The 14,271-nt window shown below is 46.0% G+C and overlaps 1 protein-coding gene across 1 annotated transcript; it reads left to right on the top strand.

Annotated features, from left to right (window-relative positions):
- Positions 1-3,935: 3,935 nt before the first annotated feature.
- LOC142007662 (olfactory receptor 52N4-like) lies at positions 3,936-4,895 on the top strand. The gene has a single exon (XM_074984349.1). The coding sequence runs from the start codon at positions 3,936-3,938 to the stop codon at positions 4,893-4,895; it is 960 nt and encodes a 319-aa protein (XP_074840450.1).
- The last annotated feature ends 9,376 nt before the right edge of the window (positions 4,896-14,271 follow it).

The following is a 14,271-nucleotide window of genomic DNA, read 5'->3' as shown; positions in this document are numbered from 1 at the left end:
AAGTGTGTTCCGCAACACAGGGATGTTCATTCTAATTATATTAGGGTCACCGTTTACAAGCAGGCCAGATATATTCTCCTTGTAGACAAAATCCTGTGCTCCAGTTAGGATTAAACCAAAAATTGCTTTTTCTACTGTGTGTTCTAAGAGTTTCTGCTCCAAGAACTAGTTTATCTCTGCAACTTGCCCTGAGGACACATGTACTCAGCCGATGTGGGGATAGCTGAAATCTCCCACCATTATCAAGGTGTTTTGCTTTTTTTTTTTTAATTTCTATTTCCTCTCTCATCTCCCTGACCATTTTACAGTCAATATCACCATCCTGGTCTGTTGGCCTATAATATATTCCAAAAGCTATATTTTTGTTTGTAAAGCATGGGTCTACTGTTCATGGAGATTCAATGGCATACTTTGGCTCATTTAAGTTTTTGACTTAATTTGTTTCTTAATTTGACTTTCACATATAGTGTCCATGGCCCTACCACCATCACCTGTTCTGGCCATCCAATATAAGCTATTGGTTAGCCTTCATTCTTCAATTAAGAGATGTCATGGTCTCGAGACATTATTTGGTTCAAACCAAAATGTTCAGCTACTTAGTGTCTCATGGGATCCCTCAGCATCACAAAATACATACCTAGTATAATATTTTCAAGTTGTCACGGTCATGTAATAATTTCACCCTATAAAATAGAGACATGTTTTCATAAGCTCGGGCATGAGCTGACAGGCAAAGTGCCTCCATCTCATTCTTCGGATCATGTTCATAGATAACAAGGCCAGAAGGGATGATTGCTATCATCTTGTCTGTATAACACGTTTGTTCTCAACCAGGGGTATGTCTATCACTGGGGGTACACAGAACTCTTCCAGAGGGTACGTTAACTCAGTGTTTCTCAATTTCTTTCATGAATGCAAAAATTGGTCTCATTTTATGTTCATCTCATTTTTATTTATCCTTTCTGCACAATCATCATAAGTGCAATGGCAAGTTTATTGCCTATAGACCATTTTTTCCAAGCAACCAATTACAGTTAAGTTGTATAAACAAATGAGTTGCAATGGTAGAAAAAATGTGTCTCTGAAAATTGTAGGTACCAGGGACAATTGTAATTTTTAAACAGGTATTTTATAAAAAAAATGGTTGGGAAACACGGCTATAACACAGGCCTGAGAATTTCCCCAAAATTATTCTTGGAGGAGATTTTTTTTAGAGAAACATTCAACTGTCTTTTAAAAACTCTCATTGGTGAAGATTGCTCCAATAACATTTGTAAATTGTTCTAAAGATTAATTGCTGTAACTATTTAAAAACTATGTTCCTTATTTACAGTGAGAAGTTCTTTAACTTCAAACTCCAGCCACTGGAATCTATTGGACCTCTGTATCCCAGACTGAAAAAACAATCATTAAATATCGCTTCCCTGTATAGTTCTTTATAGGTTGTTATCAGGTCACCTCTTAACCATCTTTGTTAAAATAAATAGATTCAGCTCTTTGAATCTGTCAGTCTAAGGCAGGTTTTCAAATCCTTTACTAATTCTTGTGTGTCTTCTCTGAACCCACTTCAGTATATCAACATTGTTCTTTAATCATGGATGGCAGAACAGGACAGATGATTTTATCAGCTGTTGTACCCATGCCAAACCAAGGACCACATGAATTTTTTGGCCATGTGTTTCACATTGGGATCTCAGGTTAAGCTTATTATCCTATCACATCACCAAATCCTGTTCAGAGTTATTGCACATCCCACAAGAGTTCCCCATCATGAGTGTTCCCCATAGTGTGACATTGCTTACATTCTTTGTTCTGAGATGTAGATGTCTATATATTTATCTTAGAAGACACATTGTTTTCTTTGACTCACATTATCAACTGCCATGTATAGGTGTGAGTAAGCAAGCTGTCCTCTTTCATAACAAAAAAGCAGTCAAGTAGCACTTTAAAGACCAGCAAAATAATCTATTAGGTGAGCTATCGTGGGACAGACCCACTTCTTCAGACCATAGCCAGACCAGAACAGACACAATATTTAAGGCACAGAGAACCAAAAACAGTAATCAAAGTTGACTAATCAGAAAAAAATGATCAAGGTTTGCCTCTATGCCTTAAAACATTATTTTGTTAGTCTTTCAAGTGCTACTTGACTGCTTTTTTGTTATGAAAGAGGACAGCTTGCTTACTCACACCTATACATGGCAGTTGATAATGTGGGTCAAAGAAAACAATGTGTCTTCTAATATAAATATGCAGATATCTACATCTCAGAACAAAGAATGTAAGCAATGTCACACAATGGGGAACACTCATGATGGGGAACTCTTGTGGGATGTGCAGTGACTCTGAACAGGATTTGGTAGTGTGATAGGATAATAATCTTAGCCTGAGATCCCAATGTGTTTGCTCACCTTGATCATTTTGTTTTTCTGATTTGTCAACTTTCATTACTGTTTTGGTTCTCTGTGCCTTAAATATTGAGTCTGTTCTGGTCTGGCTATGGTCTGAAGAAGTGGGTCTGTCCCATGAAAGCTCATCACCTAATAAATTATTTTGTTAGTCTTTAAAGTGCTACTTGACTGCTTTTTTGTTTTGACAGTACATAGACTAGCATGGCTCCCTCTCTGTTACTGTCCTCTTTCATATTTACAATTCCATGGTCTTTGTGCCCCCTGGAAACTTCATCAATCTTTAGGCATGAGAAGGGTTAGCACATGAGATCCTGACACATTTCTCTGCTTACACTTATCAGTTAATGCCTAAGACCTTCAGTCTTAAATATGAAGACTATTGTGTCCTTCCTCCTTATTTCTGCTGAGCACAAAGTCATCACCCAGCACTATAATGTATGTTTCGATAGTGGAAACTGGGCTCTATTCCAATATCCTTTCTGGAAGTGCCAGCTCCAGATGCTGCCTAAGAATGTGTAAGGAAGCCAGCATTAGGAAGATAGAAGGTGGGCTAGGGGGTGGGGGGTGAGCTAACCATCTGTAGAGTGTTACCTTAGTTCCTAACAGCTAGAGACTGACCTTTCTCATGAAACACGAAGCCATGTATTTATTTAGGTAGAACTAGCATAACTGGATAGTTGCACTATCCATCTAAATATCCAAACTCTAATTAATTCTGGCAATGAGTGCCTCATTCTACTTTGGCCATGAGTGAAGAAGGCATTGTTCTTTATCTATTTTGGGCTTCCTATGTTCCAACTAAATGGAATGTCCTCTTGATTTTGTGTTAGAAGTCAGGGAGAACACATTCTCAATCTCCTCTGTGCATGTCAGTATTTTATAAACATTGCTAATAGCCCCTCCTACACACCTCCTCTGTTAGGTAACCATCCCAGCTTTTTCTACTTCTCAGTATGTGCCAGTTTCTGCAGGCACTTGAAAATTCCTGTCCCCACTAGCCTTACCCTTTCCAGATGTGCAATAGCCTCTGTGAGTAGGGTGTCCCATGCTACAAAAAGGAGTTCAGAGGAGGATGAATTGTTGATTGGCTGATATAACAACTTTTATCAATGTTTGCACTTTGAGCAGGATTAAACAGAGATCTAGCATAAAACTTAGATCACTTTACTGAATTCTTACAATTAAACTAGAATTTCTGAGGTGTTTGAGAACTTCTAGCTTGTCTACTAAGCCATACACATTACAGGTTTTGACATGAAATTTTACTATTATGCTGTCCATTCATCTGTCCTGGATAGCTCTCTCCTGAGGACTTCTCAAGAAATCACAATACCCTAAATAATCTGGAGCCATTAGTAAGAGTTTTCCCTCACTGATCACTACCCTTTCGAGATTGATAAAGATTATGAAACATTTACCATAGTATTTGTTATAAAGTGCCTAACCATCCCCTCCCTGGTGTTCTTTTCTCCTTTCACAGGTAACTTAAGCATTTCTGGAGTTAAATGACTTATTGAGGACTTCATGGGAGTTTTTAACTTCACCCCCTCTGGCCCTTCAACATTCATCCTAACAGGAATCCCTGGTCTGGAAGCTGCCCATGTCTGGATTTCCATCCCTTACTGTGCAATCTACATCATTGGCTTGCTGGGAAATTTCACAATTCTGTTTATTGTGGGCAAAGAACAGACCCTGCATAAACCAATGTTTATGCTGCTTTGCATGTTGGCACTCACGGACATCAGCACGTCTACCTCTGTTGCTGTGAAGGCACTGTGTATATTTTGGTTCAATTTGAAAGGTATTACAGTGGTTGGCTGCCTCACCCAGATGTTCTTCCTTCATACAGGCTCTATGATGCACTCAGCTGTCCTTGTGATAATGGCCTTTGATCGCTATGTTGCCATATGTAACCCTCTGAGATACAGCACTATCCTCAACAATGCACGAATAGCTAAGCTAGGGCTTGTGGGTTTGTTAACAGCTACTGTCTTCATTTTGCCTTTGCCCCTGCTTCTGAGCAGGCAGACATTCTGTGCCAACATTATTATCCCCCACACGTACTGTGATCACATGGCTGTGGCAAAGATGTCATGTGGGGATATCACAGTTAACAGAATATATGGCTTAGTGATGGCATTTGTGGTCATTGGTTTAGACCTCTCACTTATTGCCTTGTCTTATGGTCTAATCATCAGAGATGTGCTCAAGATCTCCTCCAAAAAAGCCCACCAGAAATCCTTCAGCACCTGCACAGCCCACATCTGTGTCATTCTGATGTCTTATCCATCCTTCTTCTTCTCTACTCTGACATACCGGTTTGGTCAGGGCATTGCTCCCTATGTTCACATCATCTTGGCCAATCTCTACTTGCTTCTTCCTCCCATGTTTGACCCTATCATTTACGGAGTCAAAACCAAAGAGCTGCGTGAAAAAGTGAGCAAATACACCTGCAAAGTATGTTCGTCTGAGGCCAGTGTCTAAACTTGTGTTGCAAGGGCAGGACAAGATAACTCCTTGTTAATCAAGGCACATTTCTCTTGGTTTGGATGAGCTCAGCATTGTGGAATTTCTGAGTCTTACAAGGTCCTCTCTGCTGACATATCAAACCATTGCCAAGACTGCTCTATCCATAGTTGAGTTCCCTCTGTCTGACCCATCAGGCCCCTTCTCCACACACCCTATTATGGGGACTTTCTATGATAGTTAGTTTTCTGATGCAAGATGGCTTATCAGTAAAACCTCCATGAGGGGGCTTCTTAACCAACTTGATGGGCAGAAATTACACTTTGTGACAATGAAGAAGAAAGCAACTACATTACTGAACTTCCTTACCATATGCACAGTAATTCAGTGTGCAAAAATTCGGAATGGGCATGGCAATAAGCGAGTTGGGAAGATGCTAATGAGGCACTGCCATGAATATGCAGCGCCTCGATTACCATAATGGTGGTCGCGCACGATTCTAAATCTCCTTTTTTGAATCGCGTGCCAATGGGTAGATGGGGGCCTTTTGAAAGGACCCCCTGGAATTCAAAAGCCCGTTCTTCCTATTTGGTTTTAGGAAGAAGGGGCTTTCAAAGACTAGGGAGGTCCTTTTGAAAGGCTCCTGTCTACACAGGTGGCATGCGATTCCAAAGCTGCACTTTCGAATTGTGTGGGACTGCTATTATGCAAATGAGTCATAGAATCATAGAACAATAGAGCTGGAAGAGACCTAAAGAAGCCATCAAGTCCAGCCCCCTGCCCTAGGCAGGACCAAACCCATCAGATCAGCCCAGCCAGGGCTATGTCAAGGCAAGACTTAAACACCTCCAGGGATGGAGACTCCACAGCTTCCCTGGGTAGAACATTCCAGTGCTTCACCACCCTCCTACTGAAAAAGTTTTTCCTAATGTTCAACCGGAACCTTCCCAACTGCAACTTGAGACCATTGTTCCGTGTTCTGCCATCTACGACCACTGTGAACAGCCTCTCTACAACCACTGTGCAACCTCCCTTCAGTAAGTTGAAGGCTGTTACCAAGTCCCCCCTCAGTCTTCTCTTCTGCAGACTAAACAGGCCCAGTTCCCTCAACCTTTCTTCATAGGTCATATGCTCCAGCCCCCTAATTATTTTGGTCGCCCTCCACTGGATCCTCTCCAGTGTATCCACATCCTTCCTATAACTGGGGGCCCAGAACTGGACACATTACTCCAGGTGCAGCCTCACCAAAGCTGAATTAAGAGGAAGAATCACTTCTCTGGATCTAGTGACTACGCTCCTCTTGATGCCACCTAATACGCCATTAGCCTTCTTGGCTACAATGTCACACTGCTGGCTTATGTCCAGCTTCTTGTCCACTACAACTCCCACATCCTTTTCTGCAGAACTACTACTACTTAGCCAGTTGGACCCCAGCCTGTAACAACGCTTGAGATTCTTCCAGTCCAAGTACAGGACTCTGCACTTGTCCTTATTGAACCTCATGATTTCTTGCAGCCCAGTCTTCTGATTTGTCTAACTCACTCCGGACCCTATCTCAACCCTCCAGCATATCTACCTCTCCCGCTAGCTTAATGTCATCCACAAACTTGCTGAGGGTGTAATATTCATGGCAGCACCTCATTAGCATCTTCCCAACTCGCTCATTGCCTTTTTAGGAAGTAATAGCAACAAATTAATTCAAATCAAAATTTCGACATTGACTATGCTGTGCTATTGTTTTTTTTTAATTTTTTATTATCTATAACTTGAGCTCCTTTTCAGCTCCTTCAACATCCTCACATACCATTTGAGTTGAAAAAACTACCACCTTTCAAGCAGGATGCACTTTGCAGTATTGGGGCTGGGGCTGGGGGGGGCGTTAATTTTGAATGCTGTTGTCACCTCACAGCTTTGTTCCTTATGTGCACAAACTCCTGCAGGGGAATGTCCTTTTTTATATAAATCTGTACTACATAGCTAACCAAAGCTTTCATTTTTAATTGATGCATAGACCACAAAATTTGAAGAAATAGATTGAGCAACTTTTAGGTTAATGTTTAAGTGATTTTGAGCTATTAATGCAGTAGCGATATGGCAAACCTGCACACGGCACTTCAAGCTGAGCTGGAAGCAGAGCCTGAGCAGCCCGAAACGCCAGTGCCAAAGAAGCAGCCCAGAAGACAGAGCTGGGATGGAGCCATAGAGGGCCAGAGCTGGGCTGTAAGCAAAGGAGCAATGCTGAGGCAGAGCTGGGTAGCTGCAGCCAGGCCCAGCAACGGGATGGGGAAAAAGTGAGCAGGTAATCTGGGGCCCTTGGAAGGAGTGAGACTATGAAGGAGTGAGGAGTGAAGTATGAACAGGACAGAGGAGGGGAAAGACCTGGCAAGCTGTGAGATTTTGGTGGCCTCTTTGGAGGAGGAGAGGAATGATTCAGCAAGAAGCAGTGAGAGCCTCCACAGGGGGATGGAGCAGGGACAGCTAGCCATGGAGCATGGGTGAGGCCTTGGGGAAAAAAGGGGACAAAGCATTTCTGGTGGAGCACTAATGAAGATATAACAGCCATGGCATCTGTGATCTCAAAGGTGTCTGGACAACGGCTGTGCCACAGGGAACTTTCGCATCTGCTGGCTTTATTTTACCCCACAGCTGTGTAAGGCAGCCCCCCCTGGGCCACTCACCACCGCCTCCCTGTGAATGTCCTCATGTCTTTGTCTGGGGTAAGCCTGTGTGAATGGTCCTGGCTCGCCTTGAAGTGCCCTCTGGTGACCCCAGGTAAGGCGGTCATTCCGCTTTCATTTAAGACAACAACTGCTGAAACCAGGGTTCAGCTCAACCTAAAGCCTCTTCTTTGCTGGGATAATAAATAAATAAATAAATAAATAAATAAGGGGGATCAATCGACATCAGCATTTGTTTGAGAGGAGAGCTCCCCTCTCAGGTTGTCCTTGCAGCAGGCCCTGCCTGCCCTTGGTGGTGGGGATCTCTGGAAGATTGTTCAGCGGCAGATTCTGCCCTCCCTTTGCTCATTCTGCTGCTAGCTTTAGGTCTGAGTCATTGGCCTGTTAACAGTTTTGAAATCCCATTTACCATTCCCCGAACCTTTCTTTGGAGCACAATGAGGTAAACAACTGATGCACAGGCTCACCCCAAAGACATCCACAGGAAGTTGGTGGCCAGGGAGGGTTGTCTTATTGGGCTGTCTTCCTCCATGTCTCCTGAACTGCAGCTCGCTGAGGCCAGACTCTCCTCCTCTCTCCTGCCTGGCCTGCTGCTCTCTAAACCCTTCCTCTCCTCCACCACAATTTCCACTGCTTGCTGAGTTCCTCCTGCCCTCCACCAGTCTCCTCCTTCTCCAAGGCCCCTTCTGCCTGCCAAGTTCCAGGGAAAAGCAGAAACACATTTCAAAGAAGGGTCCTGGCCTGTCCCCAACATTACACCTGCCTTAGCTGAGTTGCTCCAGCACTCTCAGGAACAGCAGCAAGAGGAGTTCCACATCTGGGCCCGGTACAGGAGCCAGACATCAATCAAAAAACAGAGGTCTGCAAACGCCATAGGAGATTAATTGGCACAAAGTCCAAAGAAGCAGAGAAGGCAAATTAGGGACACTAGTATAATCTAAGTGGTGCCTTGGTCTTTCTCATTTACTTTGGAATGTTACACAACATTTGCATGTTTAGTGTACAGTAAGTGGGCAGCTCTAGTTTTCTTCTTTCCTTCAGGGCATTTTTCCATTGGTTAAGGAGACACTGTGCTTACCAAAAATGGAGTCAGGAAGTGGGGAAATATGCTAAAAATATTCAGAAGCATGTAAAATCTGAATTACACAAGTCGTGTTCTGAAATATGTCACTTTTTTCAAACAGTCAAAAGAAGCGGGCTCCACAGCAGCGCAGTTGTCAAATTCTCTCGAGGTTTGTGGCCAGTGTGAATCAGGCCATTCAGTTAAGTCCATACACGTGAATTTAGGGTGAAATACCAGCCACTTAGGGTGGTGAGCCATGGGTCCAGATTCATCCTTAGTATTTAACTTTCAGCTCCCTGATGTAAGAATCTTGGCTTCAGTTTCAGCTACAGAAAACCCTAATCTGTTAGGCTATGGCCACACTGAAGTCATATTTCAAAATAAGGTATTTTGAAACAGTTACTTCAAAATATCTTATTTCAAAATGACACAACCACACAAAGGCTGCATCTACACTAGCAAGCCCTTTCAAAATTGAAATAGAAAGGAGGACCCCTTTCAAAAGAACCCGCAAAGCGCCCATACATACAAAGTGCTCTTTCGAAATTAATTGCAAAAGTTCGCTGTGCAGCTTTAGAAATCGCTCTTCCCTTCCCGTGTGAGGAAGAGCCTCTACCTTCAAAAGAGGGCCAGTATAGACGCTCTGCAGGCTGGTCTTTCAAAAGAGCAGTCCTCCTTGGCTCTGGCCAGCTGGCATGCAGAGATGCTCCTGCCAGCACATAAGGGGGGTCTACGGCCAATGCATCTGGATGCATTTAAAGATGCAATGGCCCAGAAGTCCCACTGAGGAAGGAAATTGAGAGCATGCTGGTTGCAGGCACTGAACAAGCCTTCAGCAGCACACCCTTCCAGCAATGACAGAAGCCAGCAAGGCACCCCATCAGCCTCATGGCTACTCCCCGAGACCCCTGTGGCCCCCAGGGGTCCCTCCTTCGATCCACCCAAGCGATCTTCAAAGGGCATCCAGGGGACAAAAACACAGACCTCCTCCTGGAGCAAGGGGGAGATTAAGGAATTGTTGGGGCTGTGGTGGGAGGAGGAGGTGCTCCTCCACACCGCTGGCTGGTGCAGGAATGCTGCAGCCTTTGTCCGGCTGTCAGCGGGACTGAAGACCCAAGGCCATCCCACACGCTTGGCAGACCAAGTCAGGTCCAAAGTAAAATTGCTGCACGGCATAAGTCTGGGTCCAGGGCACACCTGGCTGCTCAGGGCCAGCACCCAGCATCTGCCCCAACTACAAAGCCCTCGCCTGGCTATGGGGGCTGAGGGATGCTGCCAAGCCAGAAGCCACTGTGAGATGGAGGCACTGGAGACGGAGGCCCAGCTGGTTCTGGGCAAGAAGGCAGGACCTTTGGGCAAGGACTGGGGTCAGAAGCAGGACATGTCCTCAGACAGGGAGGGGACCCTGGTCAATGAAATCTCTTCTGGCTACTCCAGCAGGGACCACTCCACCTGGGACAACCCAGAAGTCCTCAAAGGGCCATCAGGTATGTGACCAGGGAATTGGACACCCCAGGCCGGGGGAGGGGGCCACCTGTCACAGCCGGCATTGGGCCAGCCACGCCGCTGCCTGCCCCTGTCCCAACACATTCCAGCTGGCTGCAACCCGCAAGCCATGTAGCAGCCCACGCGCAGCACCCGGTACCCCCTGCTGTGGACATCACCACAACCTGCAAGACCAGGGAGGGGGCCTGGGAGGAGGACAGAGCCTGCTTGGTATGCGGCACACCCATGTGGGGACCCCAAGTGCCCAGGATCCCCACCAGCCACCAATGGGGGGGGGGCTGGCCATGAGGATGGGGTCACAGTCTCTGGGGCCAGAGCAAGGGGCTGACAGGTTGTCCCTCCCTTCTTGTCCCCACAGCATCAGTGTCTGAGGTCCAGATGAGCCCTGTCTAGGGCCGGGGGAGCCCCCCACAAGCAATGAGGGGGCCGAGCCATCAGGCCACCCACTGCCTGTGAGGCCCCCTTTCCTCGAGACCATGCCACTGCTGCCATGGGAACGATGAGGAGGAGGCCACCTCTCAGATGGCAGTGGTGCAGGAGCAGATAGCTGTGCTCTGGTGGAGGCTGGAGCTCAAGGAAACAGACATGGATTGGCAGCATGAGGCCTGGGGTGCATGACTGTAACCAGGTGCCCACTCCTGCCACCCGATGCTTGCCCTGCCACCTCCCCCGCCACCTACCCCAGCACCCGCCAGCCACCTCCCATGCCACCTACCCCGCTGCCTCCCCTGCCAGAGCCCTTTCCACCCCCACCCTCACCCCCCTCCTCCAACCCAACGTCCCCCCCCGCTGCCCTGCTGGAGCTGGCACAGCTGCTCCTGGCCAGGGCGGGCCATGCCATGGTGGCCTCCCACCCCTCCTGCCCCCAGTGTCCAGGCTGTGGCCGTCACACCCCTGGTACACCCTTGCCTCCCTGTGGTCCTGGCCCCATCCCAGCCCCATCAGGGCCCCTAGACCTGAGGCAGTAGGTCCCCGCACAGTCATCGTGTGTCACAGACCCCCCACCCCTGCAGAGGACTAAGGGACTGTCAATGTGGAGACTCGACCTGCAGGGCATTGACCTGCAGGGACATTCTTTGGGTTTGTGTGGCCCTACGCGGTACTATTCAGCTGGTGCCCCTGTGCCCAACAGCAGTCTGGGGGCTGTGCAGTGGGTGGCGGTTGATGATTTTTTAGCTATGTAATATTATAATCTTTAGCAAGCTAAGGTCCTGTCGACTACCACAATAAATCAGAAACTGACTGTGTCCCTGGGATTGACAAAAGGCCGTTGAGCGGCTCTGCTGCCACTGGAATGGCTTTGTCACATGTTCAATGTCTGTGGCAGGGTTCTTCACTTGTCAGCTAATGAGATCATCTCTGGCGGAAGCAGAGATGCAGAACAGGGCTAGGAAGAGGTAGGTGGGTTGGCATTAAGAGCCAGTGGTGCACAAACACTTTGGGTGCCCTTCACAGCTGCATATTCTGAGTGAGGGTAAGGATGGCCCTGAGCGTGTGGTTTTGGTCCTGTGTGATGGGTTTTACCATGTTGCCGGGCTGGAAGTTCTGGGATGGGGAACCTGCGTGGTTAGTTGGTCAGTCCTGGGGGTTCCAGAGCAGCACACTGTAGAACAGCTATGGAGTGGGGGTGGTTCAGGGGCTGAGCTTTATTCCCTGTTCCAGCTGACCTGCTTCCTCTGCCCCATGCTGGCAGATACAGAGAATGGGAGCTGCCTTCACGGAACACCAGGCATCCAGGAACTCCTAATTTGAGAAACATTGGTCTAGATAACTTTTTCGGACGGGTCTATTCAGCTCAAAGAGTCATGAAGCAAAGCAATATCACTTAGGAGAAACTTATCTCTTCGAAGGTGAGTCTTCCTGAGAATGTTGCAGACAGTCTATAAGATGCTATGACTTTACAAGTGCGTGTGACCAGGACAAATAAGTCTGTATTTCATCTTGGGAAGTCTCTACATTTCCCACAAAAGAGGTGTAGGATCCAAGTTTTGAAACATACGGTTCTGATCAGATGTTAAAGCTGAGACAGGGAGAGACACCTTCAGTGGTTCTTAACTCCCCACAGTAGAGGACTCTTGGAAACACTTGAGAAACAAAGACTGAACGGGGGGAAAAGCTGGATCCAGAGTAAAGGAATTTCCAGGCTGTGTATGGAAACCAGAGACACCCAAATTACAAACAAAATGCAGCTTGTGCTATGAGAATCTGGCAAAGTGCATGTATCATCAATCATTTTGAGAAACTGCTAATTCCTAGTATCAGAGGGGTAGCTCTGTTAGTCTGGATCTGCAAAAACAACGAGGGGTCCTGTGGAACCTTATAGACTAACAGAAATGTATAAGCATAAGCTTTCGTGGGCAAAGACCCACTTTGTCAGATGCAGGTAGTGGAAATTTGCAGAGGCAGGTATAAATAGGCAGGCCAGAGCAAGGCTGGAGATAACGAGGTTAACTCAGTCAGGGAGGGTGAGGCTTACTACCAGCAGTTGATCTGGAGGTGTGAACACCAAGAGAAGGGAAACTGCTTTTGTATTTAGCCAGCCATTCACAGTCTTTGTTTAATCCTGAGCTGAGAGTGTCAAATTTGCAGATGAAATGCAGCTCAGCAGTTTCTCTTTGGAGTCTGGTTTAAAATTTTTTGCTGTAAGATAGCTACTTTTAAATCTTTTACTGGGAGATTGAAGTGCTCTCCTACAGGCTTTTGTACATTGCCATTGCCACTGGAGATATTTAAGAAGAGGTTAGATAAAGATCTAGCAACAATGACCTAGAAAGAGGGTGCTTGGTCATTCTGTGAGGGTGGAGGAGCAGACAGATTTAAGGAATGGCTGTCAGGGAGACTATGGGGAAAGAGGAAGGTGAAAGGAGAGACTCAGCAAGTTGCCATTCATGGAACCAGGGAAGTGGAGAACAGAGAAAGGGAAGGAGCCAAGACCCAGAGAATATTGCAGTGACTGAGGGGACCACAGAGTTGGAGGTGAGGAGCTATCTGGTAAGTATTAGGTGGTGGAGACATGTCAGAAGAGGAGAGGAAAAAATCATCAAGAAACAGAGAGGGGCTCAGCAGAAGGATGGAGCAGGGACATCTAGAGGTGCTGTGCAGCTAGGCCTATGGGGGAAAAGGGAGGAGGCATATGGGGCTGTTGGACTCCAACAGGACCTTGCAATGTAATACAGCAGTCTGCAAACTGCATATTTCAGAACATCCAGCAGGAGCAAGTTTACTGTTTCTCCCCCGGCAGTGTCAGGAATAAATCAATGGGAACACAAGAATTCTGTCTGATCATGGATTAAACACACACAAGCACGCTCTTGTCTAACACTGCGATTTATTTGCTGTAAGCACCCACAGACATAAACAATAGGCTTTGAACATCCCAGATCTGTACCTTAGGTGTGGAATTGTATTAAGTAATTAATATCAATTTCACTGTGGCCACTATTTTGTCCACTGAGGAGAAAGAATATCAGGAAAAATGTCTGTAAGGATGGCTTCAGAAGAGTGCTCCAAGTTCACTGTCATCATGAATCTTTCATAACTTCTACAAAAGAGGCAGGTAATTGCAACTCATAGCACATCATCAATTTCCTAACTTTTGATAAACTTCCAGAATCAGAGGACTATAGGCTCAAGATACCAATACATTTATCTTCTTTCATTCTCACAGATTTACTTGTCTGCCCCTTCACCCCTTCTGATTCATGTAAACTTCCAGTACAGCATCAACTTGCATCTAAACCCCTGCTTTCTAATTGACAGTTAGCTGTATGGTGTTCTATTTTATTTATTCACCATGGCTGAGTGCTCTTCATATGGCGCAGTTTGGATGATCACATTCTGCTTTCTCACTCCTGAATTCCAGGGTCATACAGACCACTTTTCAAAAACACACCATTTCACAATTCTCACCAACAAGTTCTTATAGAAAGTCCTCAATTTCTGCAGCAACTTTCCTGGGCCATCTCTTTTCATCTATAATATGTGGATTAAACTCCAGGCTTCTGGAGGATTGGATGTAAAAAAAAGTAGGTGAAGTGTGCTCACCACATCAGTGTACAGAGGAAGAAGCTAATTGTTGTTCTTTCTTTCTTTGGCTAGCAGAAAGCATAGCATCAGCTTATCAGAGTGGTCAAAAACGCCATTTCAC

Source organism: Carettochelys insculpta, chromosome 1 (genome assembly GCF_033958435.1).
Source record: "Carettochelys insculpta isolate YL-2023 chromosome 1, ASM3395843v1, whole genome shotgun sequence".
In the NCBI taxonomy this organism is placed as follows: Eukaryota; Metazoa; Chordata; order Testudines; family Carettochelyidae; genus Carettochelys; species Carettochelys insculpta.
The sequence above is the reverse complement of the archived record's forward strand: the minus strand, read 5'-3'. Positions and strand labels throughout refer to the sequence as shown.

What these genes read in the sequence shown, in the direction of transcription:
- LOC142007662 (XM_074984349.1), top strand. Translation starts at nt 3,936, where the DNA reads ATGGGAGTTTTTAACTTCACCCCCTCTGGCCCTTCAACATTCATCCTA.